The sequence below is a fragment of the Crassostrea angulata genome, chromosome 2 (genome assembly GCF_025612915.1).
Source record: "Crassostrea angulata isolate pt1a10 chromosome 2, ASM2561291v2, whole genome shotgun sequence".
NCBI lineage: Eukaryota > Metazoa > Mollusca > Bivalvia > Ostreida > Ostreidae > Magallana > Magallana angulata.
Window position 1 is genome coordinate 51,029,671 of NC_069112.1, and position 23,531 is coordinate 51,053,201.

Sequence of the window (23,531 nt, forward strand, 5' to 3'; positions counted from 1 at the left end):
GATTTGAGACCGAGTAAGGGATGTAATTTTTATTATGTTTTTCATAACAACATATTCTATTATTGTTATCATGCACTGAACCCGAAAAAGTAGCCCAATGGTGGGGGGGGGGGGGGGGTTCGAGGGATAATTGTATTTGGTGGGGCGGGGGGGGGGGGCGGATCCCCCTCCCGATCTCCCTTCTTGATCCGTGCATTAGTATCTTAGAAGATGCCATCACTATTGTTTTTCGATATTCGCTTCCTTGGACCCTAAGATTGGTGCCAGATCTCGTCCTCGAAGTCATTCAGTCATTGGTGAATTCTGATTTATCATTTAAAAAAAAACCAAATTGTTTTGAAAACTTTGTAGGTTATACCGTAATAACTATTTCAGTACTTAAAATAACATGAAATACATGTACATGTATACCTCAATATACCTCAATACTTGCCTATATATGTACCGATTTTTATAGTTTTTATAGACGCAAATGCAGCGATGGATTAAGAATATCGCAATACTCGCACAGGGACTCGGTTGTTGGATAGTGAAGTTCCTAATTATTTGTTCCCAAAGAAAAAAATGATTAAAATTGGTAATTTTAGGTGTATTTCTTTGGGTTACAATTTTCTCAAATGGAAGTTTATGCAAAGTCTTCATATAATCATTGAGGAAATCCGAAAGCATACAATAGACTAAAAGGGATCTTTTCGCGGATTTTTTTGCTCTCCCTAGACTTATCATACGCAATCGGAACATCTCAGTGATTAGAACCATTTCAACAAGACCTTGGACTCTTCGGTTGGACGTAGCTATCTATTTCTTTCGTCAAAACAAGTTACAAATGACGCGGTATCGAGTGAAATATGCACACATTGCGTAGTTTTAGCTCAAAAGCCAGACAAATCTTGTCGATTTCAAACAGCCATAGCTGAGTGGCCAGCAATGAAATAGACAGGCCTATGTCACATTGCTGTTTGACACAACTACCCAAAATCCAAGGTCTTGTTAAAATGGTTCTATATAGATAATTTACGTTACTCAAAAGTAAACTTCCGTTTCTTTTGATAAGTTTGGCAAGTATCTAGTGCATTTCGGAACGATGTGTTTATTATTTGGCAGATGTAGGCAGACAATAGGGATAAGTCATTTGATCATCTTTGATATCTCTTCAGAAATTGTTTGAGAAATTGTTTTAAACATGGCTTGAACCGAGGACCCCCTATAAATCTAAGATGGCGAGTTTCGTACCTTTACTTTCTTTAATGTACAATGAATACTCTTTTTAACATGATTGAAATGAAAGTTTTCAGTGAATTTATTTATTGCAATACCTTTGAATAATCGTATCATAATTTTACTTTTAAAACGTTGCTGAGAGAGAGAGAGATGTGCATGTGTTTTTCATGTATATATTTTGTCTGATCAAGAGAAATACACTGCACGACTTTTTATATATACATGTTATTCATCAGAATGCCCACCTGGTCGGTATGGCGTAGGTTGTACGGAGGCCTGCAGCCTGAACTGTTTCCTCAGCGTGTGTCACATAGAGAGCGGGGAGTGCAGCAGTGGCTGTAACGCCGGCTATCTCGGCGACTTCTGTAATGAAAGTAAGAGAACGTTCAAATAAGGAGGTAAGGGGTTGTAGACATTTTTAAGAGTTTTTTTTACTGTAGAACAAATAGAGGATTGGTGAATTTTCAAACAATCTTAAAGGATGTGAGTGAGTTTACCTAGATGTCGACAGTGACTTGTGAAGTAAGCCTGTTGAGGTACGGCTATGAAACTGAAAAAATAAAAATACCAGATACCAACACACACACACACATGTATTTACATTTTTTCCCCTACAAAATTCTATTTTGAACGATGTACATTCACCAAGATACTTATACTGAAAGCCGCTATAAAAAAAGTTCAAAACTATAATTGAATTGATAAGAACTGGTATACACATAGCAAAGTCTTCACGTCCAAAATAAAATCAACAAACATTCGCATCATCTTATTTGCTCATACTCTCTATAAGTTAAAAGATGTGCTCTGTAATTTAGCAAGTCTAAAATTATATAACATCAGGAATCTGTCATAGAAGTGTGTCCAAATAACCCTGTATTAGCAAGTTAAGATAAAAAAAAAATTGATAAGACACCAATTTCCGGAAATAAATCAGAATTCGTTCCGATCGTAACATATTGTCATTTGTGTGAACTAATTATTGTCTTAAACAGACTATACAAAATTAAACCAAAAAGTAACTATACAGTTGGAAGAAAAAGACATCCATTGTTTTTAATTATTATATTTAGCATTTCGTTTAATGGATATGTAACATAATACAACGGGGTTTGATAATATATGGCAGTCTAGAAAACATGAGAAGCACACGAAAAGGTGCTCCCAAACATTCGTCTTGTTTTACATGTAGCTTGCTCATTGGGACGTTTTGGAACTGGGTGTCAATTTCCATGCAGTGGGAATTGTATAAACAACGACCCTTGCAATCATACAAACGGAAGTTGTGACCGCGGCTGCGCAGTACGTTGGAGTGGACCTGTTTGTAATCAAAGTGAGGCTTACAAACTCACGTAATCTTATTGATAACCCATTTATTGATAGCTTTGTATCCATAGGCTGCTTTCTACCTTTTTCTTAAGGACGTTGGATCCTGCGATCAATATTCTTTAAGTTTTTTAAAAATATCTTTTAAAAATCTACACACATAGCTTAACCCAAATTCAAAAACAAATTGGGTTCTATATGCTTCATTTGGCGCTAGTGTCTACTTAATATGACCTTTCTGCACTGAAAGTGCAGATTGCTCATAAATCGCTTTTCCCTCTATATTTTATTATCGGAATGAACCATGGCATCAAATAAAATATATACTATTCAACATAAATAAAATTAAAATTATCATAAAGAAAAATGTTACAATTTCTTCACCTAATTGATATTTTGACCTTTTCGCGCTGATAAAACGCTTTTTTTTATTCTTTACCAATTCAACATGTAATGAAATTTATTTAAAAGTCTCAAACCTCTTCTCAAATTATGATTACATTGTAAATTGTCAGAAAAATCTTTAAAATTTCAGAAAATAAAACAAAAAGTATGGATCTATTATGTAAAATATGAGATATGGCATGAAATAAGCTCATTTTAGGCAAAAATTGGGATTCATTTTTCCTTGACTTTTTAAAGTTAAATTTTACAATATGTGTCGATAGAAATGTTGAAAAATTGTAAAATTATGTTGTTCGTAACAAAATAAAAATGTCCTATATAAATGCACAAACTATTTGCAGCTGGAAATTTTATTTGCACTGAAAATAAGGAAGCTAATGTGACGGTACCCTAAAACAACTTGGTTATGAAAAATGTTCATTTTCTTCTTTAAAACCTTCCGCCACAAAATTTAGTCCAATACTAAACTCTGTAAATATGTAATTTTTCATTTAATATTTTATTTAAGATAATTTAATTGGCATTATAAAATTTTGAATTTATGAGTAGAATCAATATATGATGCATAATTTCTAGAATAAAGGTGACCCTAAAACAGAGGAACGAACCTCTTTAAAACGACTGTACTCTATTAAAAAGCTTTCCGAATCCAATTTTATTATGTTGTGAGGGGGATTGCGGCCATCTTGTATGTGTAATTTGTATACAGTACAACATGTAGAACGTCATATCTATTGCTTTTTTATCTTTTGACAACAGGTACAGCTCAGTCAGTTTTGGGCAGAAACAAGCCAATTCAAGGGATTGTCACAATTTTTTTTTATTATCAAATGTATAAGATGGCCGCACGTCCCCCTTAATGATAACTGCTATTGTACAACTGCATAAACAGTGACTCACTTCTAATCTGGTTTCAATATTTACATATAATATAATATGACTGTGTATGTATACACTTAGTTACATTTTTTCATTTATAGCTACAAATCACTACACTAGTATAAAAATAAAATGCCTTTTGTATCAGTTACCCGTTGCAAATGTTCTACTAGTATCCGCAAATTATGGTGGCATATTTCTGCTCCCTACATGCAAGATAAATTATCATGTCAATATGCAAGATAATTATGTCTACAAGCAAGGTACAGATCTTTTAAGAGATTCTGATTTTCATATGGGTAAAATCATTTATTTAATGACATCATAGATGCAAGATGCAACATAATTATGACAACATGCGACTTATTTATATTGACATGCTACTTATTTATGTCAATATGCGAGTTAATTATGTAAATATGCAAGATATTTATGTCAACATGCAAGATGATTATGTTTACATGCAAGTTTTTTTTATAACCACAAGCGAAATAACTTGCATGTTGACATAAATACATTGCATGTAGGGGGAAGAAATATATCACCATAGCTTTATATATCTTGCATTGAAATTTTAAATAAGGCATCATTCTTTGACTTTAATGGAGATGTTAATACTGGTTGGTAAATAGCTGCAATAATATAGCCCTCTCCCGATTTTTTTGGGGGGGAGAGGGCTACAACTCCATATGATCTCCGTAATGGTGCAAGTGCGGGAGTGATTCACTCCCGCAACTATTTCAGCTCAAATCGTATAAAAATGACAAGAACATTAATTTTGTATTTCTTACCTGAACTCAAACATTGTAGTTGTGTATGGTATAGATTAATCCAAAAAATATCAAGTATAGTATGGCATAAATTAATCCAAAAAATATCAAGTATAGTATGACATAAATGCATCAAAAAATATCAAGTATAGTACATATATCGGTTATTTTTCGTGTGTCACTGTGTAGCTGCCCAGACGCAGCCAAGCTAAACCCAGATTAGACAGTTCAAAAACACCAGGGTTCTGGCAGACCAGTTTATTATGTCTAATGGAAATGGTAAAAAGCTGAAACAAACATAAAAACAGAAATTACACAGGTGTCACAAAATCAACATTATTTCTGTGAAAACACATGTACAGATGTAAACGCATGTGAAGGGAGCCGTGCATATAATAAACATCGAATTCCTATGCTTATTATGAGAATATATGACACAAGTCAGTAGAGTACTGTTATATAGATACAATATACAAGACTCAAGATCAAGTACTATGTAGACCGAGTAGACTGACGATCGACGTATAAAAATGCTATAAATTTGACCAAACAACATCAAACTGACACTCTCCAGAACTATCATAGAATAAGAAGCAATATTCAGTTATATTCATTCAATGACATCATTGATAAATGCTTAATATAACATGTTTTTATGAAAGGTTTAGAGGCACTAACACTTGGCGCGAAAATAAAACAGTAAACAATTTTCCCTACATATTGTCGAAAATATCAATATATTCTGTACTTTCACTTCATAAATGATAAGCTTATTTCATGTATGCAAATAATCATATGTGTACAATCATATGCACGAAATAAAAGGTTAGAACTTACATCGTGGCACCGAAACATCTACCAAACTCAAGCGACCATGCTCACAGAACCGGAAACGTACTAATAACAATGCGGGGCACACTAATTGCCTAAAATAACCCAAAAATACGGGTGATGCTAATCGCCGCAGCATCAGAAAATACATTCAATACAAAATCAATGCACGTTACACAACACACTGTGTGTGTCAACAACAACAAGTGAATTTGTCCGCCATGTTTACTTTTTTACGGTTTTATTTTGGGACAGCCAATGAGAATTCAGGAGCGGATCTTGAACTGAATATAGGAATTCCCCTATTTTAAACATAATTAACGCGGCAAATATGAATTTTCCATTATATAGCATTTCCTTTAATGATGTTTTATTGATAGAACAAAGTAAGATCGCTTATTTACACTGATATTCACGTTATCAAGCTCATCAAAGCTCCACTCGTAAATACAATAAAATCACGCGAGAACTGTCATGGATGCAGAAAAAGACGGTAAACATGCTGATGTGTTTTACCTGGTTTTGATTAATATATGGTTAGTTTGTTCAACCTGAATTAAAAATCATTTTATCTATATGAAGTCAAATATAAAAACGATCTTTCCACACCGAAATCAGCCGCATGAAAAATTAATTCTGCACCATTACGGTGATCCTATAGAATTGTAGCTCTCTCCAGTAAACACCAAATATAAAAAATCGAAGAGGGCTACATTATTGCAGCTAGTTGGTACACAATCAGATCTACCATAAAGAATGATGCCTTATTCCCACTATTTACAAATGTACATTACTTGACGAATACAGTATTAAAAAGGTTTCACGTACCTCAGATATTATCTTAAAATCACGCGATGCTGATCAACGCGCTCGTTTCAGGCTACTTTGCAATTATCGTTTAATTGAACCATCCCCAAAAATCATACGATACAAAAACAAAATATACAAAACAAATAGGAATTTTACATAGAAATGAAGAAAAAATAAATGTATCAAATACAAAACTATACGATTAAAAATATATTTGAGATCAAATTATGTAACTTTTGACATGCTACATCTATACTCGACTGTTCATATGTCTTTGTTTTAGTTACTTTCAAAATAGAAAAATAACTGCTTTTTCTTTCTTCTTCAAATCGTTCGATTTCAAGTTTAGGTGAAGAAAATTCGGGCAATATCGTCGCGCTGAAATGAATGGTTTTCTTTTTCTTCTTTTAATCTCTTTTCAATTTCATCGAAGTCTACAGTATGACTATTTTTTTTTTCTGTTTGTTTATTCATTTTTTGTTTTCCTTTTTTTAATGGGTGTATAGCTGTTCTGCTCCCCCCTATTGAAGTTTCTGGAGGCAGCATTGCCGGTTCGATAGTTGGAGTTTTGTTCGCCGCCATTGTGGTAGCTGTCGTCATAGTTTTAATCATGAGGTCAGATTTCTCGTTTCAGAATAAACACCATGTATCGGCCAATGAACGAAAACATTCTAAATCACTGTTCCTCATGTTTGACCGAGTTTCCATTAGAATTTATGAGTCACATGACTAACAAATGTTTGACATTTTTATCGTTCTTAACATGATCAATCCAAACTACATATACTGGACCAAATTACATTTTGTTTTAACTATTTGAGCAACTAATTATAACTTTATATCTTGGCCTTGTTTCTCAATATCAGGTTTCGACGAAAGTTGACGCCGGAGTACAGGGATTTTGTGTATCAGAGAAGTTTAAAGATAAAACGGGAGGGTAAGTTAGAAAAACACGGAGACATCTTGCTCTAGTTCACATCTACCCTCACAGTCAATATATGCTGTAAGATTAATGCTGTCTCCCAACGAAAGATTTAATTAATCTTACGACTTTTAATTTGTACCTTATGACAGATTTTTCAAAGAATTATACCAAAGAAAAATTCAATTTCAATTTACGATACTTTAACCTTTTGATTAGTAAATTTTGTCGATTAGGAACATTAAAGCAGTAATATTAATATTCAAATACTCCAGAGTCGACGGATGTGACTCTCGGAAATGAATTCAATATGATTAAAATAACTTCCGAAACCCAACATATACATATCAATTTAGCACATTTCTGTTTTTATTTTTAAATTGAATTACCACATATTTAGTCATTATCTTCCTTGTATATTCAATTCTTATATCATAAATAACTTTTGTATAATAAATTAATTATATTTGCAGGTACAAATAGTTCTGCAGATCTTGTAAATGACTTAAGTGAAGAACAAAGTTCACGGCAAAGCCATCTAGTAAAGAGAGACACGTCACTTTACTCTAATACGCCACGACAGTCGTATTTTCTTACCTCCAAAGAAATAAGAGTGAAGGATATTTCTAATGTTTTAAAAGTGAAATCAAGAGATAGCTACAGAATATTTCTAGACGAATTTAAGGTAAAATATGGAATTTTCACTGACACAATAGATGGCCATAGAAGTTTATTTATTTTTGTACCATGTATTAGTTTATGTAATTGTGGGATATTCTACTGATCATCGTGTTGTTTTATTTTATTTCCTTTTTCATTAATGAAATATGAAATGGATATCAGTCAAACTCGAATTCCGTCTATTCACATGACTGTCGCTGGTAGGAAAAATTCAAATAATTGTATTGAAACAAATTCTTATAATGTATTTTAAAATCTACTTCGATTAGAATTTTTTTGTACAAAATCAGAGTTAATGTTATAGGAATAAATAGTTACTTACGAACAGTGTTATTTTACAGAATATTCCTTACGGAGAAGAGAGTCATATAGCCTGTACTGTAGCCAAGGAAACACACAACAAGCCAAGGAACCGGTTCAAAACCACATTTCCATGTACGTGCTAATTTTACTAAAAGACAATACTAGCTGATACTTGATTTGTCGAAAAAGGAGTCAAAACCATTAAAAATGAGTTCCAAAATCAATTCTTTTTCATCCCGAATACGTTAACATATATATACACAACCCCTCCCGAGAGATCCTGATATCTGGTTCTATTTTTGGTATTCTGTAGATGATCACTCCCGAGTAGTTCTGAGATCTGGTGAAAATGACTATATCAACGCTAACTACATACAGGTATTGAATAACAACATACTATGTTAACATAGCTGGTACACTCTTGTTACATATTCATGAACTTTGTACAATAATGTTACATACAGGTACATGTACTCGGTACTTTCTTGTTACATACAGGTACATGTACTCGGTACAATTATGTTACATACCGGTACATGAACTCTGTACTATCTTGTTACATACAGGTACATGTACTTGTTACTTTCTTGTTACATACAGGTACATGTACTCGGTACAATTATGTTACATACAGGTACATGAACTCTGTACTCTCTTTTACATACAGGTACATGTACTCTGAACGCTCTTGTTACATACAGGTACATGAACTCTGTACTCTCTTGTTACATACAGGTACATGAACTCTGTACGCTCTTGTTACATACAGGTACAAGAAACTCTGTACTCTCTTGTTACATAAAGGTACAAGAACTTTGTACTCTCTTGTTACGTACTGTACATGAACTCTGTACTCTCATGTTACATACAGGTACATGTACACGGTACTTTCTTGTTACATACAGGTACATGTACTCGGTACAATTATGTTACATACAGGTACATGAACTCTGTACTCTCTTTTACATACAGGTACATGTACTTGTTACTGTCTTGTTACATACAGGCACATGTACTCGGTACAATTATGTTACATACAGGTACATGAACTCTGTACTCTCTTGTTACATACAGATACATGAACTCTGTACTCTCTTGTTACATACAGGTACATGAACTCTGTACTCTCTTGTTACATACAGGTACATAAACTCTGTATGCTCTTGTTACATACCGGTTCATGTACTTGGTACCCTCTTGTTACATACAGGTACATGTACTTGGTACAATTATGTTACATACAGGTACATGAATTATGTACGCTCTTGTTACATACAGGTACATAAACTCTGTACTCTCTTGTTACATAGAGGTACATGTACTCTGTACACTCTTGTTACATACAGGTACATAAACTCTGTACTCTCTTGTTACATACAGGTACATGTACTCTGTACTCTCTTGTCACGTACAGGTACATGTACTCTGTACTCTCTTGTTACATACAGGTACATGAACTCTGTACTCTCTTGTTACATACAGGTACATATACTTGTTACTTTCTTATTACATACAGGCACATGTACTCGGTACAGTTATGTTACATACAGGTACATGAACTCTGTATGCTATTGTTACATACAGGTACATGAACTCTGTACTCTCTTGTTACATACAGGTACAAGAACTCTGTACTCTCTTGTTACATACAGGTACATGAACTCTGTACTATCTTGTTACATACAGGTACATGTACGTTGTACTCTCTTGTTACATACAGGTACAAGAACTCTGTACTCTCTTGTTACATACAGGTACATGGACTCTGTACTATCTTGTTACATACAGGTACATGTACTTGGTACTATCTTGTTACATACAGGTACAAGAACTCTGTACTGTCTTGTTACATACAGGTACATAAACTCTGTACGCTCTTGTTACATACAGGTCAAGAACTCTGTACTCTCTTATTACATACAGGTACATAAACTCTGTACTCTCTTGTTACATACAGGTACATGTACTTGGTACTCTCTTGTTACATACAGGTACATGAACTCTGTACTCTTTTGTTACATACAGGTACATGTACTCTGTACTCTCTTGTTACATACAGGTACAAGAACTCTGTACTCTCTTGTTACATACAGGTACATAAACTCTGTATGCTCTTATTACATACCGGTTCATGTACTTGGTACCCTCTTGTTACATACAGGTACATGTACTTGGTACTCTCTTGTTACATACAGGTACATGAATTATGTACGCTCTTGTTACATACAGGTACATGTACTCTGTACTCTCTTGTTACATACAGGTACATAAACTCTGTATGCTCTTGTTACATACCGGTTCATGTACTTGGTACCCTCTTGTTACATACAGGTACATGTACTTGGTACTCTCTTGTTACATACAGGTACATGAATTATGTACGTTCTTGTTACATACAGGTACATAAACTCTGTACTCTCTTGTTACATAAAGGTACATGTACTCTGTACACTCTTGTTACATACAGGTACATAAACTCTGTACTCTCTTGTTACATACAAGTACATGTACTCTGTACTCTCTTGTTACGTACAGGTACATGTACTCTGTACTCTCTTGTTACATACAGGTACATGAACTCTGTACTCTCTTGTTACATACAGGTACATATACTTGTTACTTTCTTGTTACATACAGGCACATGTACTCGGTACAGTTATGTTACATACAGGTACATGAACTCTGTATGCTATTGTTACATACAGGTACATAAACTCTGTACTCTCTTGTTACATACAGGTACAAGAACTCTGTACTCTATTGTTACATACAGGTACATGTACTTTGTACTCTCTTGTTACATACAGGTACAAGAACTCTGTACTCTCTTGTTACATACAGGTACATGGACTCTGTACTCTCTTGTTACATACAGGTACATGTACTTGGTACTATCTTGTTACATACAGGTACAAGAACTCTGTACTGTCTTGTTACATACAGGTACATAAACTCTGTACGCTCTTGTTACATACAGGTCAAGAACTCTGTACTCTCTTGTTACATACAGGTACATAAACTCTGTACTCTCTTGTTACATACAGGTACATGTACTTGGTACTCTCTTGTTACATACAGGTACATGAACTCTGTACTCTTTTGTTACATACAGGTACATGTACTCTGTACTCTCTTGTTACATACAGGTACAAGAACTCTGTACTCTCTTGTTACATACAGGTACATGTACTCTGTACTCTATTGTTACAAACAGGTACATGTACTTGGTACTATCTTGTTACATACAGGTACAAGAACTCTGTACTCTCTTGTTACATACAGGTACATGTAATCTGTACTCTCTTATTACATACAGGTACATGAACTCTGTACTATCTTGTTACATACAGGTACATGTACTTGGTACTCTATTGTTACATACAGGTACATGTACTTGTTATTTTCTTGTTACATACTGGTACATGTACTCTGTACGCTCTTGTTACATACATGTACATGAACTCTGTACTATCTTGTTATATATAGGTACATGTACTCTGTACTCTCTTGTTACATACAGGTACATGAACTCTGTATGCTCTTGTTACATACAAGTACATAAACTCTGTACGCTCTTGTTACATACAGGTACATGAACTCTGTACTATCTTGTTACATACAGGTAAATGTACTTGGCACTCTCTTGTTACATACAGGTACAAGAACTCTGTACTCTCTTGTTACATACAGGTAGATGTACTCTGTACTCTCTTGTTACATACAGGTACATGTACTCTGTACTCTCTTGTTACCTACAGGTACAAGAACTCTGTACTCTCTTGTTACCTACAGGTACAAGAACTCTGTACTCTCTTGTTACATACAGGTACATGTACTCTGTACTCTCTTGTTACATACAGGTACATGTACTTGGTACTCTCTTGTTACCTACAGGTACAAGAACTCTGTACTCTCTTGTTACATACAGGTACATGAACTCTGTACTCTCTTGTTACATACAGGTACGTGATTTAATGCACTATATTCACTGTTGCATACAGGCATAAATTGTTATTTGCTAGTTTCATACAGGTTAATGTTCTTAATACACTCTTCATAAATACATGTAGTTAGTACACTCTTGTAACATACATGTACTTGTACTTGACACATAATTACTACATACAGATACATGTACTGGACACATAATTACTACATACAGATACATGTACTGGACACATAATTACTACATACAGATACATGTACTGGGTATTTTTACTGTATACAGATACATGTACTTGGTACATTATAACAACATACAGCTACATGTACTTGGTACATTATTACTACATACAGATACATGTACTTGATATATTAATACAATATACAGATACGTGTTCATAATACATCATTATTATATACAGATTCATGTAATTGGTACATTATTAATACATAAAGATACAAATACCTTTCACATTATTTCTACATACAGACAAATGTACTAGGTACATTATAACATAATACAGATACACATACTTTGTACATTATAACTACATACAGATACATGTACTTTGTACATAATTACTACATACAGATACATGTACTCGTACATTATTACTATATATAGAGATACATGTACTTGATACTTTAGTTTTTACATACAGATACATGTACTTGATACTTTAGTTTTTACATACAGATCAGGGATTGGGTAATCGTAGTCAGTAATCGGAATCAGCTGTAATCGTTTACAGGTTGCTGAGTTATCATGGGTAATAAGTAATCATCCATTTTTTTATTACAAGTAATCGTAATTGAATGAATTACTCTGAGAAAGGCCTGTAATCAAGATTAATTATTCATTACTTTTATGATTACAATGGTAAAATTGAAATAGTTAAAACGTGAATCAGTGACAATTCAGTTTTATACAAAAAGCTTCTTAAAAATGATAATTTGACATCATGATTATAGCCCTCGCTGTCAACATTGCATTGTTTCTTTCATAAACATTAAAAATTCTAACTAAGAAACAATACAAAAAACAAATCAAATACTGTTAATAGCGAGCGCAGCTCGCCGGCGCGCAGCGCCGGCGCGAAGCGAGCTCTACCGGCAAGGCGTGTGTGAATAGAAAATTCGGACTATTTGCACATTCATTCAACGGATTTTTTTGGCGTCAGTAAATCGGACCAGTAATGCCTTGTTTTAATCGTCCCAGTAGTTCTCTGTAAATATGGTTTCCCATTTCACACTCTCACGAGAACAAGATAAAAGACTATGTACATGCATTTTAAATAACCCACAACGCCAATTTCCATTACTTTTAAGACTAACGGAGTTATCGTCCTTTCGAGTGACGTCACAATGGATTTCTTGCACATTGATCCGACAGAATTTTTCGGAGTCAGTAAATTTCGACCCACAATGCAATTCCTCAATGTCGGCCGATCTCACTAGACTGGATACCATCTCGCGAGAATCAAAGTAAAACTGTTGAGAAACAGATAAATTGTGTAATTTCCAGAACATCATGCTTTTTAAGTAAACAATCAATATTTTTCGCGTAGTTTTTTCTAGTGTTTTTTCAAAGAGACAGACTACACTTGACCGACGTGAACTTTGACGTCACAATAAGGGGAAACAACTCTAAGTAGTTATTGTAAATCTGCTGAAATATAAATACCAAAATCTTCTCAAAATCTTGCAGAGCTAACGAATCGAGACATTTCTTCAGAGATAGGAAACAGCTGAAACTTGCTCTCATTTGGATGAATGCTCACATTTATTTTATTCACTGTATTTACGGTAATTTCCAGGAACGTTTTTTTAAATGGGGCGTGGCAACATCATTCAAAAAATCTTCACAAGCAAAAAGAAAAATAAAATTCTCAAAATCAGGAAAATTCTAATCGAAGTGAGGAATGGGGAGTGCGTGGTATGCCTTTAGCTCTTTAGCTGCTCAAAAGTGTCTTTATTTTCACTACTATTTACGGTATTACATGCTACCGGGGGATCCATTTTCCTTATGTGATCAACAAATTTTTTTATACGTAAATTTAATTTCTTTTTAAACGGGGGAGTGGGGATTCTGTGATAAGTCAATTTTTATTTGTTTAAGAAAAATGTCTGCTGCAAGAAAAGAGGAAATATTATGTTAAAACAATACGTTAAAATCTTTATTATTCAACAACATTTTATCTGAGATAAATTCTATACTGGCGTGCGACCAGTATATAAACATTCTGATCAAAATCAGATTTTTGATCCGCTCTTTGTTCAGCGACTATCAGAATTTCGGAGCGTTATTAAGATCTGATTTTAATCAGATTGGTATATAAATAAATAAAAAATCTTATGAATTATGAATAATAAAAATTTACTGGAAAATTGGTATATTTATTTTATTTTGCATTCTTCATTTACGTGTACTTTACGTCACTACTTTTATTTTTATTGATTTATCATAATTCATTTTTGATCACCTACTGCGCTCGCCCCAACGGTCGCACCGTAAAACATATTATAATCTAATGTTATCATAATAAAAAAAGGAAAAGTAATCTACTGTAATCGATTACTACTAAAATTGGATGTAATCAGCTTGTAATAGATAACTTTAAAAATCCAAAGTAATTGTTACAGTAATTTAATTGATTACTTTTAAAAACAACCCCGTCTCTGATACTATAGCATTGAATCATGATTTTTTTAAGTATACACTCTCATAACTGCAGCGGTGTGTGCATACAAATTGAGTAACGTGCTTATATTTACATTTTTTTAACTTCTTGCCTTGTCTGCAAATGTGATTCATACCTTAAAATTCCTATCTTATCCTAAGGGTGAGTTAATATTAATGGAAGAGCCACAGTAACAGCCACAAGCGTGAACTTTGATTTTCGCTTGTGACGTTGCAGTTTACAGCGTTCAACGTTTGTGACGTCATAATAAAACTCGTCAATTTGACCTTTGACTACTTGTTGCATTTAGAGGCATTTGAAGATCACAGAATTTAATGGGAAAACACAGTAGAATGTAAATATAGACACATGTACTTAGTGTAAAAGTACTAGGACAGGTTCATTTCTTTGACAAGTTCGACTACATGTAGAAGTTAAGGAAGTTCTTTCATGACCCATTGGCATTCGGATTTTTTTTCCATTACACATGTTCTGTAACGATTAACTTTAAACAACGATTTAATTTCATCCATAGGACTATGACGAGAATAAAAGATATATAGCATCCCAAGGTCAGTCTCTTCGTCATTACTTCCGATTCTACGTCACTTCTTTCTTTCTTGTCGATTCTAAAATCTATCATAAATAAATCAATGTTTTGTGCAGGCCCAAAGAGCAACACGCTCGTAGATCATTGGTTGATGATTTGGCAGGAGGAGGTGTCACTAATTGTCATGCTGACCAATCGGATTGAAGGAGGCAAGGTATTGCTCACTCTAAAATTGTTTGTTTTTTAATCTAAAAAGTCAACAAAGTGGGAATAGAAGACGTCACTATGATTGATGTATCTGTAAATAGTAGGACTAAATGAATAGAATTGCAAAGGGTTCTATTAGATTCATGTTTTGTTTTGTTTTTTATTAATTTAAACCAAACTGATGAAACATCACTTGTTTACTATGCTGTTATATGTTCTCTAAACTTTTACATTCATTATCACCTTGTCCGTCTCAGAGTAAATGCATGCATGAACTATATACTGTTTTTAATAGTTCTTTTAAATAATTATGATCAAAACATAAATTAAAATTTTCATGGGCGGGGTCGTCAGGATTTCTTGAATCTCCATACGATAATGAGGGCGCCCACTTTATACTGACTTCATACATAGTCAACGCATGTTTGCCCATTGTTCTCCGTTCAACAGTAGTTGAATATTTTCATTATCTAAGTAATGTCAAAGGGAGATTAATAGACAAACATGCGCAAAGGGTGTAAATGAGAAAAACTGCTTCTCTTTACTTTCTCTTTCTCTGTTGTACTTAGTAACCAAGGGTTGATACATGTTGAATATTATAATCCACCACGTGATTTCTCACCTCGGGTAACTTTATGAATACAAAATTATATTACGTGACGTGTAAGGTATGACGTTATGTGCTAACTAGGACGAAGTTGTCAAGCTTCTGTACTTCTGGTCTTATTGTTGAAACCATAGTAAATAGTATACTTGTACCATATAGAAAAGAAAGAAATATGGTGAAAGAGTGATCACATAATGTACATGGTATTGTTATTATGCTACTCTAATTTTAGTACTATTCTGATAATATCAGCTCCGCCTCTCATTATGTGCATATTGATATCAATCTTATGTTCGATCAAGGGCAGATAAGCAAAAAATCTCTTTTCCGAAAGTTTTAAGGAGAAAAACAGAATGAGTTAATTGTATCAAGTCTAAAATCTTAATATATGTTGAAATTGACAAGACTTTAATAAAATAAACAAAAGTGTTATTAGGTTAAGAAATAAACACAACATAAGCAACCGAAAAAGACCCAAACAGCCGGCGCTAAGTGCAGTCATCTTGAATAGATGAACAATGCATTTGAATGTCAAAAGAGGGGTATTTACTTGTGAGACGGCATTTATCATTGCACTACGTTGCTTGTTGACGTGCTTATGAGATTAAAAGTAAATCAAGTCATCATTTACAGTCAAATTATTCTATCTCAAGACAAAATGTGAGCAGTATTGGCCAGAGTCAGGAACGGAAGTGACGTATGGAGACATCATAGTACGTCTGCAAAACGAAAAACATTACGCTTGTTACGTCATAAGGCAGATGGAAGTACATCACAAGTCAGTACGTACAGAATCACGTTTATATGTATCGTGTATTTATACGACTAGGACACTAAAAGTTCAGTAATATCAGCAATTTTGATGATGTTTTACATAGAAGGCCAATGACCCCCTCGCGCTAACATCCGTGCCAACGAGAGATATTAACTTGCTTATCAATCGTTGTAAAATAAAGTTCATTTTTTTAGAAGGCGGCGAGTAGAGTGGTCACTCAAATGCATTACACTCACTGGCCGGACCACGGCGTTCCCGACCCCCTAGATCTGGTGACCTTTTATAGACACGTGGCGCGGGTCATAGACAAACAGAAGGATCATGGTCTTTTGTTGGTTCACTGCAGGTAAATCCTGAGTCATATGTTTAAAAGTAATGAAAATGACATTTCAGAAGATATGTACATGTACACGTAAATGATATAATTGTTGTATACGTTCAGAAATCAGTATATGATGTTTTGCTCTCTCTCTCTCTCTCTCTCTCTCTCTCTCTCTCTCTCTCTCTCTCTCTCTCTCATATCCGACTCTGTGTGTTGTAGTGCGGGTATCGGGAGGACGGGGACGTTTATAGCGCTGGACTCCATGTATCACTGCGGTCAGACACATGGCAGCTTTAACCCCGTTGATTACGTCAAAACAATGAGGAAAGATCGAATGAGTATGATTCAGAATGTGGTGAGTATGATTCAGAATGTGGTGAGTATCGATGCCATAATGATCAATCTGCCCTGGGTGGATAATAAAAGAAAACTGATCAGAGGAGAACATTTTAACAAAAAAGGTGGCAAGGGACACTTGTTAATAAAAACACATTATAATCAAAATCTTTTCACCGGTTCAGAATTTTCAAAGTTTACAATATTTGCCCCCAAAAAACATGTTTGAAAGTTTTTGAAAAAAGCCCCAACGGGATTCAAAGTCATGACTTACAGATTCGTAGTTAACGCTCTAATCTACTGCGCAACGCTGTTAGGTAACATTTTTGGGGAAGAAATAAAATATAAAATTTATACTAGATTTTTTTTGGTTTTTTCTATGGGAAGTATACGTAGTATGTCTCAATATGGAGGTTTATCGCCTTAATGCTGTAAAAACTACCTATGTGTATAGTCATATGGAAAAGCGTTTCATTTTCTAGGATCAGTACGTGTTTCTCCATTTCGCACTGAAAGAATGTTTTGTGTGGGAAGACAGAACTAAAAGTACATGTACTTTCACTGAGGAACAAACCAACCACAAGGCTGCTGTTCTAAAGATGGCGCAGGAATTCAATGTAAACTCTTTTGTTCTAAAGCAACCACAACTGTTGTTCTGTACTCGTTCTTTGGTTTAGTATAGTGAGAAAAATGATATTAATAGCCATCTCTATGAAAAAGAAACAATTTATATGCAAAAATTGTTTGCGTAGGAGCTGATTTCCATAAAGCAGCCCTACAGTGAAGCTGATAAATCCGCCGGGGTTTCCCACAAAGAGTTAAACTACACTCACAGCATTCTACCAGGTAATTTTTTAACTAGTTTTACTGTAAAAACAAATTCTTAATTTTTGACTTTCCTAGACTCTGTAGACCTGTTTATTTGTATGTTTTTGAAGTGGACAAGTACAAAGTGGGTCTGACGTCATACGTGGACGGACGGTCCGAGTATTACAATGCAGTCTTCCTGCGTGTACGTATACAACCAATCCTTTGCCGGTAAACGGACAAAATGTATTCTACATGTACATTGTACATGAATGATGTTGAAATATTTCTTTGCATGTTCAAATTTTAAGTGTTTAGTCTTCGCATTATATCTTTATTAGTTTATTGTGTTTTGTAATATGTGTATTTTGCTGTATTTTAGTTGATTATATGTCTGTTATATTCTTTGCTTGCCAGCTGTATTCGTTGATATTGATAATGTTGTATTAAATTTACTCAATATTATATCATCAATCTTCAATTTCTTCACAAAATCTTATTTCGAATAAATGAGCCTGAGATTTGATATGCATTGTATGCATTTTATTCACTGGTCAATTGTTTTAGTATTTGTAACTTTTTCTGTTGTAGTGTTGTATCGCCCTTTCATTGTTTTAGTGTTTGTAACTCTATTCTCCGTCTTTTGTTCACTGTACCTTTTGTTTGTTGTAGTCTTTTTGTGAGAACCAAGCATTGATCGCAGCTCAGTACCCCCTGGAGGGACAGGCGCTGGATTTCCTGAGGCTCTTGACAGACCACGAATCTAACGTTTTAGTTTCTATCAACCCTCTGAAGGACATTCTATCGGTACACTGCTTTCAAAATTTCACTTCACACAATTATATGGTGCAGAGAATAATTTAAAAAATTCATAACAACCGATTCATGCTTTTAAATCTATATATATTTCACGTCGATATTTTTTCCATTAATTAGGGCCCCGCAAGAATTTGCGGGTGCCCTATAGTAATCACTCTGTCCGTCCGTCCTTCTGTCCGTCCGTCCGTCTGTCACTCTTCTGTCCACAAATTTCCTGTTTTTTTCTAATAACTTTTTTTATGGTTGCCCAATCAAGTTCAAATTTGGTATGGTAGTTCAGTAGGCAGATATACATATTTTGATGCTAAGTTTGGTTCTCTATGTCTTCTGGTTTGGAGCTGGGGTAGTGGGGTAGATTCCTAACTATGCACAAGAAAAATGGGCAAAGAGAGATAACTGCTGAGAATGAATGGGCAAAGAGAGATAACTGCTGAGAATGTTACCATTGTATACATGGAAGGCTGTGCAATATTTTTCCTTTGGGATTAATTAACCTTCCACAGGAAGAAAATCCTAAGCTTTATCTTTATCTGTCACATTGAGATTAATTACTGCACTGCCTGTGTCTGCAAATGAACTTTGTTTTGAAGTTAAGGTCAATTTTGAATGATGTGTAGTATTGTGTACATTTTTTGAAATATGGATTTAAAATATAATATTCATATTTTATTTTGGTTAAAATACCGTACACAATGATTTATAATAATTTTATTGAATAGAGGCAAAGCCTAGGTATCATTGCATTGGTATCAATTCTTTGTTTTTTTAACAAATTTTATTTCATCCCATGTTAACCCACTTTATCCCGTGGATATGACTCATTGGATATTTTTTTGATATCCCACAGTTGTGACTTTACAATGGGATTTGCCTAGGCATAATGAAGTAAAATAATGTAGAGTTTTATAAACAGTGTAAACATTGATTGCGGTGTATAAAATATGGGATAAATAGAATCTCATGATTTGTAGTATAATATGATTTTTATCCAACTTGTGTGTTTTATCCCCTCACTAAGGCTCAAGAAAAAAACACTTTAATTGTTGGATGAAAATCATATCCAACTACAAATCACGAGATCCTATATATTCCAGTTCTTTACATCTTCTGCCGGGCATTTATTTTTCATCATTGTTAATATAAAGAGGATGGAATTCAAATTTTTTTTCACTTCTCTATATTAATTGTCATAGCGGGGCCCTTCCTGACTGGTCAGTTTTCTAGTTATTTAAGAAATGAACTCAATGTCTACCCAAGTTATACTCGTATAACCTGGGTTGGGGCAATTTACGCTTTATAATCCGCGAAGCGGATTATAAAAAAGCGTAAATTGCTCCAACCCAGGTTATACGAGTATAACTTGGGTAGATATTGAGTTCATTCCTTATAATTTAATTTTCTGGAATTTGCTGTACAAATTGAGTCCGTTTTACTTTTAAAAATGATATAAATCTGTTCAAATTCAAACGTAACGTCAAGTGAATTAGTACGTTGGTGCATTGTGACGTGTCTTGTGACGTGCAAACCAGGTTATACAAATTTAACTAAATTTTTCTATCCAATCAAATGCCGCGTTACAACCAGAACTAAATTATTTGGTTTTATTATTGCGTGGACCCTGAGGTCCACGCAGAAAATATATAAGCGAGGTTAAACTGGATGCAATGGGGAAAATTCAGCCTGCGCATGAGCTAGCCTGGTTCCTATGCGTAATGGGTAGCTCAGGGAACCAGGCTAGCACACGTTATCTGAATCGGGATCGGGATTCCGTGCCATATGCACACATAAGTTCAAAGGCGCTGTAATTGTAAAGTTGTCGGTAAACAGTACAGAAAGTATTCCTTTTAAAGAAATGATCGGCATGTGATATAAACTATCAGTATTATGAAATAAGTTAATGTTATGCCGAAACTACAACATGCATCAAATAGCATAATTTGCAATGTTTTGTTATTTCCCAATATACATGACTGTAACTTAACTTTACTTTTATAATAGGTGAGGCTAGAGAACTCCCCGATCAAATTTTTTAAGCATTTATGTATGACTGAATAATTATGTCGCTGTATAAAAATTTAAATCTCAAGAAAAATGCATCAAAATATATATCAACATAAATATTGTTTATTCCAATAATCAGGTTTACACTAGGTTTTTCTTATCAGATAACAAGGAACATTTTAACATTAACAAGTCTACACTTTAAGGAATAGTTCAACCTCAACAGAACGTACTTAAATCCTTATCAATGAAATGAAATTTTTAATTTACACAAAGCTGTCACTGCATAGTTAACAAAGTAGTGCGAATCGTAATGTGTGTACAAATAGCAGAATTCACCGAATGCCTGATACCATATATGCAAACTTCATTCATAGATAGATCATAATTATTTTAGAAGTATGAACCCTTTAAATTCTGAGATAAAAAGTCAGGGCTATACATACATGTATACGTAATACAACGTACAAATTTAGTTGTTAAAAGCAGAGGGCTAGAGTCGGTGGAATCTCTGATAATCTTAAGACTTTCGCGTTTTCGTTGGAAACACATGCAAATGGTCCACGTATTGTAGTCCTTTTTTAAAGGACAACAACTTGTTATCTTTTCTTATTTATTTTTTAAATTAATAATAGTTCAATCTAGTTGTATTTACGGACATCGTGCTTCCTCGGTGCCAATCGTGTATCCGCGCAAAAAAAAAATCCCCAGAACGACTTGGGATCTTACATGTTATTGGCTAAATGGCTTAAAACTATAACCCCTCTCCTCTCCCCGTATTCTTTTTGACATAAGGGCACTTGATTCGTGGTTCAGTTGGGTCTCACCTTAAACACAGTCACCCCGCACCGGTGGATTTTCCTGTTACGTCTTACTTTGTATAATCATAAAGAGACTGGGTTTTTTTTTCAGACCAAAGAGTGGTTCCCGGCGGCGGGTTCACTGACTGTGTCCACCTACACGGTATCACTGATAAAGTCCGAGTTCATCACCCCCTCCATCCGGAGATCAGACATCCAGATCAGATACGACGAGGTAATGCCAAGACAGAGGGAAATACGTGTAGAAATAATGAACACATTAAATAGGACCTGGCCTGGTTTCAATGATCAGTTTTACTATGTTAGATGTTGGGTTTTTTTCAGTCAGAGGCACATCTGGTTCAGGTTTATGAATTAACTACATGGAAATTTAATGATACCATCCCACGTGACCTACAGATGATTATGGATGTCATCAGTCACGTGAACACGGGCGGAGTCGAGAAAGAAATCGTCTCTCCGATTACCATTGTGTCCAAGTATACAGTTTTTTTTTTCTTGTTTTTATTGTAAACATCAGTCAGTCTATAATTTATTATGAATTATTGAAACTGTTAGTGGCATATCTTGCCTCTATATGCAAGTAATTTTTTTTATTAATTGGACATGCAAGATAATTAGGACTCAATGCAACATAACTACGTTGACATGAATTTCTATATCGCAAAAATGTAACTACAGACATACAATTAATTCATCTTCATGTAACTGCGATGATTCTGACAAAATTATAATACTTCAAGTATATATTTAAATGACTTAAAGGTTAATATAGATATAAGTAAAATTTTGACATTATTTAACCATTTTAACAAACGTGTATAGACGTTGCATCAAGCAAACTGAATGTCAAAAATGGGCAATGATCGATCACTGTACTCTCTATAATGTCATATATGTTGCATGATGATATGGTTATCTGGTATGTCGATTAGCAAACAGAGGATATGCTAGACTGATTAATAATTCTTTACACGTGGTATTAAAAACGAACTAATTAAGACTACAATGTGTGTGCCCGATCCATTGCACTGTTTGGTTGTTGTAGGGACGGTGCCGTGGGTTGCGGTGTGTTCTGTGCCGTGTATAACGCCGTACAACAGATACAACAGGACGCCGAGGTGGACATGTTTACCATCGTACGACAGCTGCAGGTCCGCCGACCGGAAATGATCTCAACCGTGGTGAGTGCGCGTGTATGATAGCTTGTACTGTCAACAGTCACGGTATACATACAAGATGATCAACCACTGAATGTACTACTGAAGTACTTTACTACTGTATTGCTGTACATAATCATGGTGATAATTATTGATATAAAACATAAATGATCATTATTCTAAATTACTAATTGCACCTTCCTATGAAAAGCATTGCACTTTATTTATGAAAAATGAAGTCTAATAAGAAAATTCGTTTTCATTATGACCCCTGGGCGCCAGAAATTAAGGGTCTACATTTCATAGAGGTACGGTTTGATTGTTGAAACATCAGAGAAAAACTGATTTTTTTTTT

At 34.4% G+C, this 23,531-nt stretch overlaps 1 protein-coding gene across 1 annotated transcript in view; it reads left to right on the forward strand.

Annotated features, from left to right (window-relative positions):
• LOC128171741 (receptor-type tyrosine-protein phosphatase epsilon-like) overlaps window positions 1-23,531 on the forward strand; it is a 28,501-nt gene that overhangs the window by 4,090 nt on the left and 880 nt on the right. The window contains exons 6-24 of the mRNA XM_052837506.1: window positions 1,458-1,595; window positions 2,414-2,554; window positions 6,749-6,857; window positions 7,109-7,179; window positions 7,638-7,849; window positions 8,187-8,280; window positions 8,462-8,526; window positions 15,307-15,343; window positions 15,438-15,535; window positions 16,789-16,917; window positions 17,105-17,256; window positions 17,452-17,587; window positions 18,051-18,185; window positions 18,321-18,414; window positions 18,507-18,580; window positions 19,048-19,182; window positions 22,108-22,230; window positions 22,341-22,495; window positions 23,065-23,200. Coding sequence (XP_052693466.1) covers window positions 1,458-1,595; window positions 2,414-2,554; window positions 6,749-6,857; window positions 7,109-7,179; window positions 7,638-7,849; window positions 8,187-8,280; window positions 8,462-8,526; window positions 15,307-15,343; window positions 15,438-15,535; window positions 16,789-16,917; window positions 17,105-17,256; window positions 17,452-17,587; window positions 18,051-18,185; window positions 18,321-18,414; window positions 18,507-18,580; window positions 19,048-19,182; window positions 22,108-22,230; window positions 22,341-22,495; window positions 23,065-23,200 — 2,234 coding nt within the window. The remainder of the gene's footprint in view (window positions 1-1,457; window positions 1,596-2,413; window positions 2,555-6,748; window positions 6,858-7,108; window positions 7,180-7,637; window positions 7,850-8,186; window positions 8,281-8,461; window positions 8,527-15,306; window positions 15,344-15,437; window positions 15,536-16,788; window positions 16,918-17,104; window positions 17,257-17,451; window positions 17,588-18,050; window positions 18,186-18,320; window positions 18,415-18,506; window positions 18,581-19,047; window positions 19,183-22,107; window positions 22,231-22,340; window positions 22,496-23,064; window positions 23,201-23,531) is intronic.